Source organism: Cryptomeria japonica, chromosome 1 (assembly GCF_030272615.1).
Source record: "Cryptomeria japonica chromosome 1, Sugi_1.0, whole genome shotgun sequence".
Taxonomy (NCBI): Eukaryota; Viridiplantae; Streptophyta; class Pinopsida; order Cupressales; family Cupressaceae; genus Cryptomeria; species Cryptomeria japonica.
Genome location: NC_081405.1, coordinates 24,819,044 through 24,823,540, shown reverse-complemented (window position 1 = coordinate 24,823,540; position 4,497 = coordinate 24,819,044). Strand labels below are relative to the sequence as shown.

Below are 4,497 nucleotides of genomic sequence, written 5' to 3'. Positions count from 1 at the left end.
GACCTATGAATTTGGTTAAAACATGAAAGAAAGAGCGCATCATATAAGTTTAAGTAGTTTGAAATTTTCATTGGACGAGAAAAGTGCTTGGATATATTACTTATTAGTGTGAGAAAAGAAATAAAAAAGGAGATAAAATCTTTATCTTTATTGCTCGCCTTCGTCCCATCAATGACAAAATTATGTTGAAATCAAGTTACAAATTTGGAAAAAAAGTAATGGCGAAATCAAGTTGCAAAGGAATATGTTTCCTTATGTTTATCCTTGTTGTTGTCTTGTGTGCTTTAACTTTACATCGAAATGTAATTTCATGTCTCAAATCTTGAATATTGACCACATGACAATAATTTGTGCTTGATTATGATTATTTTGTGAATTATGTTAATTTGATAGTGTTCTTTACATGACGTGAAATTGATTTGGTTCAATTTGGGTGGTGTGAAATTGAACTCTATGTGTGGAATCAACCCACACTATGAAATTTTGATCTAGCAAGTCTTGTGATCTAGAAACTAGTTCACCTCACCTTAGGGTATTTGGAATTGTAGTAAGGTAGAAGTACTTTACAAACACCTTTGAGGATTTTTCCAAGTAAGGGTCATGTCCTGCTTAATCAAATCCCTAGATGAATCAATTTAATGACTTGTAAACAAAGTTTGAAGACCAAAAGCAACTATTTAATGTTCCTATTTTTCATTATATATGTTGATATTCGTATGATAATGTAGAAGTGGGTGTATTGGAGCTCTTGATTCTAGATTCCATATGTGTTAAATTAAATTTGGGGTTGTCCTTATACACAACATTTTAGAGTATCTACACTTCAAGTCAACACATAATGACTAGCTAGAGCGGAAAGAGATGGACCCAATTTAAATTTTACAAATTTAAAAAGGTTGTGGTTGATTTTGCATCGTGGAATCAAAATAGTTTCAATTTTGTACCTCAATGTCAAACTAAGTGCATAGATAAACTAAAGATCAAATAAATATGCTTGTTATTCTTCTCGATTCGACCATGTAGATTTTGAGGTAGCATCAAAATCTACATGGTCTAATCCAAAAGAATAACAAGCATATTATTATGGACAGTGGAAATTTCATGAATTCGATTAAATAAATTCTATGAAGGCAAAATCAAATTAGATTTAATGAAAATGTCAACTTTTCTTGTGTACATGTGCACACACGCACACAGAAGCATGTGCACACACACCCTAATCCAAATCTATTTATGAATTTATATAAATATAAATTTACAATAATTGCATTAGTAAATACCAAAAAATTTATACAAAACATCTATAATTCCAACCTATGAATTTGCTTTTAAACATGAAATAAAGAGCGTATAAGATAAGTTGAACTGATTTGAAATTTCCATTGGACGAGAGAAGCGCCCGGATATTTTACCTATTTGTACGAGAAAATAAATAAAAAAGGAGAAAAAATCTTTATCTTTATCGCCCGCCATCGTCCCAAAACGACAAAAGTATGCTGAAATCAAGTTGTAGATTTGGGGTTAAGAGTAATGGCGAAACCCTAACTTTTCATCCTGATCGATTGCTAGTGCTGCTGTTTCAGCCGAATCTGATACGTCAACGGCATTAATAGGATCAGAAACATCTGCCACGTCATGCCCTTCAAGTCCGGGTAATAATAGTGGAGGAATCTGGGCCAAATTGGATCAGACCTTGCCCAAATATGGAAGAAAAACTGGGCTTGCAGACATGGAAGACTAACCAGGGACACGTGTCAGTCAAGATAGACGGGCCCCGGACGTCACTTTTGCACTTTTCCGCACTTTTGTAGAAAAGCAGGGAATATTAAAACATTGATCAGGCTTAGATATTTTGGGGAAGCAGTTAAACGATTAATTAAAGAAAATATCGTTTTGCTTCCCCCAATGCCCAATGGCCAATGGCCAATGGTTTTTAGAGTCTCCTTTGCCCATTAAGATTTTGTGGCTGAAGCTATTAGAGATCACAAGATCGAGATTGGCCCGCTACGATTCCAGATAGATATTCACGTCATTTGTTGGTGTTGGCAAAGGCGGTGCCCGTTCCTTCTGGATTCACAACTTACCTTGTCGGTTCGATTCCCAGGGGCTTCCTTACGATTTATGAGACGCCAACGAAGAAATTGGAGCAATATACAGGAAGTACAGAATTATTGTAAGGCGAGGATAGGGTTTGATCGGGAGAAATCAATCCGGATGATTCGAGGTGGGTTTAGACCCTTATGCTCTTCTGACCTATGTACGGTGCTTGTCTTTTCTTTAACTGTGTGGTTTTTTTGACCCATGTGCTGGGCTTTGTCTCTTCTTTTCTTTTCCTTGGTGTTTTTTATGGGGATGTGTTGAGGGTTAGTTTGAAGAAAATCAGAATTTATAGTAGCCAATGTGCCGTAATTTGCAGCTACTGTCTATATTCTTCTGAGAATTGAGGGTGCTTCTTGTGCTTTAGCTGCCAGTGGTTTTTTCTTTTCTCTTTTTCGGGTCTCTGATTTGAGTCGTTTGTTTGAAGACGACGAGGGTTTTGTACTGTGAAACGTGTATAGTTCTGCAGACGGTGATTGAGAATTCCAGGTTGGCTTAATCTTTTGAGATTTTGTTGTCGTGTTGTACTTTTTGTGGGGAATTGAGGGTTTTGTTTTCAAGGCAATAAGATTTTGCAATGTGGAGGGATTGGGAGTTTATTTGAATGCTATGGAGATACAAAGTGGGAAATATGAAGAGATCCGTCCCGACAAGGCTAAAGTCGAGCTGACGTAGAATACATTTTGGGGGGGTTAAGTGACCCTAAGGAGCAAAGGCCACAAGTGCACGCAACTGACCTTGAGCTAAGATTTCTGAAGGATTGAGCATTCTTCTGGGGTTTTGGATTTGATCTCTTTGTAAAATGGCTAAGCGTGATGATCATGTGATGGAGTGGGAAGCAGGTCTTCCAGGCCCGGAGGAGTTGACCCCTCTTTCTCAGGTGCTAATAACACCGGAACTGGCTTGTGCATTCAGTATTTCACCAGAACCTTGCCGGAGCCTGCTGGATGTCAGCAGGGCTTCACAGAACACAATATCTGCTCTGAGGCGGCATAACAGTGCCCCTGCTGCGACCAATTCAATGAAGGCCTTTCCTACATTTACTGCAGGTGAGGGCCGTGACAGCCATGGGCTTGATGGGGGTCAAATGAGGGTTAGTAGTCCTGGGGGTGGGCAGTCTGGGCGGAGTCAGCTGGCTGGGGGAGAGAATAGTGATGGTGTTGGTGGGGCTAAGAAGGCAAGGAGTAGAGAAACTGTAGAGGAGGAAGAGTCCTCAGCTTTTGGTTATGAGAACTCAACTGATGAGCAGTCGGCAAGAACCTTGAAGAGACCCAGGTTGGTTTGGACTCCTCAGCTTCACAGGAGATTTGTTGACGTGGTTGCTCATTTGGGCATCAAAAATGCAGTGCCAAAGACAATTATGCAGCTGATGAATGTGGAGGGGCTGACTAGAGAAAATGTTGCCAGTCATCTCCAAAAGTATAGACTGTATCTTAAGCGGATGCAGGGGCTCTCTAATGAGGGCCCTTCACCTTCTGATCAGCTCTTTGCATCTACTCCAGTTCCTCATAATGTAGCGGCATCAGCATTTCTTTCAAATCACAGGGAGGAACCAATGCAGATGCCCATGCCAATGCCCATGCACATACCTTATGGATCTCCTGTTGTTCCAATGCCTGGGCATTATCCCCTGGCAGGACATATGAATCCTTCGGCACCTTATGCTGGATTTGATCCACATGTATATAGCACTGCATACGGTCGAGTATTTCCACAAAGAGTTCCTTCAGCTGATCAGCATGATTCAGTTGGTGACAGAGTGGAGTCAGTGTCATCATATCGTCATGTTATTCCTCGCGAGTGAACAAAAATTGTCTGGGCTACGAGCTTGAAGAACATGTGATACTTGCTCTCATGTCACTTTGGTTAAGCCAGAAAGAAGACCTTGGATCTTAGAAACATATCAGGTGAATACTGTATGTTTTATACTCTGTGATGTTTATCAAGAGTTTTGAAGGTTGGGTTTGGCAAAAAGTGCTGTGTCACTTGCCTGCGAAACCAAGGAAGTGCATCTTTCTTGGTCTTTGAGATTGTAGGTCCTTCAAGTATGGTTTTGCGTTCTTAAAACTTGTTCTGATTGGGACAAACTTGTAAGGACTGTAATTTAAAATAGACACACTAAATATCCATTAACTTCAGTGGAAAATGACATTCTTCTAAATGAGATTATCTGTACCATTTAGATATAAGGTAAGTTTCACATATAAAATAATTTGCAATGTTTGGCCGTGTGGTTAATCTGAGAAGAAAATTGCATGGCTGAAAATTTTGGACTGGTCTTGTATGTGTTGTTCTGTTTCGATGAATATTCCCATAGAAGGTTATGTATCTGCAATATGATACATTTGAGCCTGAGGCCATTTGGAAGCAGGTTGTTTTAAAACTCTTCTTAAGGTGGCA

General features: G+C 39.5%; 1 protein-coding gene across 1 annotated transcript; it reads left to right on the top strand.

Moving 5' to 3' along the window:
- The first annotated feature begins 1,557 nt into the window (after positions 1 to 1,557).
- LOC131038900 (transcription factor PCL1) lies at positions 1,558 to 4,243 on the top strand. The gene has a single exon (XM_057971463.2). It carries the CDS (start codon positions 2,900 to 2,902, stop codon positions 3,899 to 3,901), a length of 1,002 nt encoding a protein of 333 aa, XP_057827446.1. The 5' UTR covers positions 1,558 to 2,899; the 3' UTR covers positions 3,902 to 4,243.
- The last annotated feature ends 254 nt before the right edge of the window (positions 4,244 to 4,497 follow it).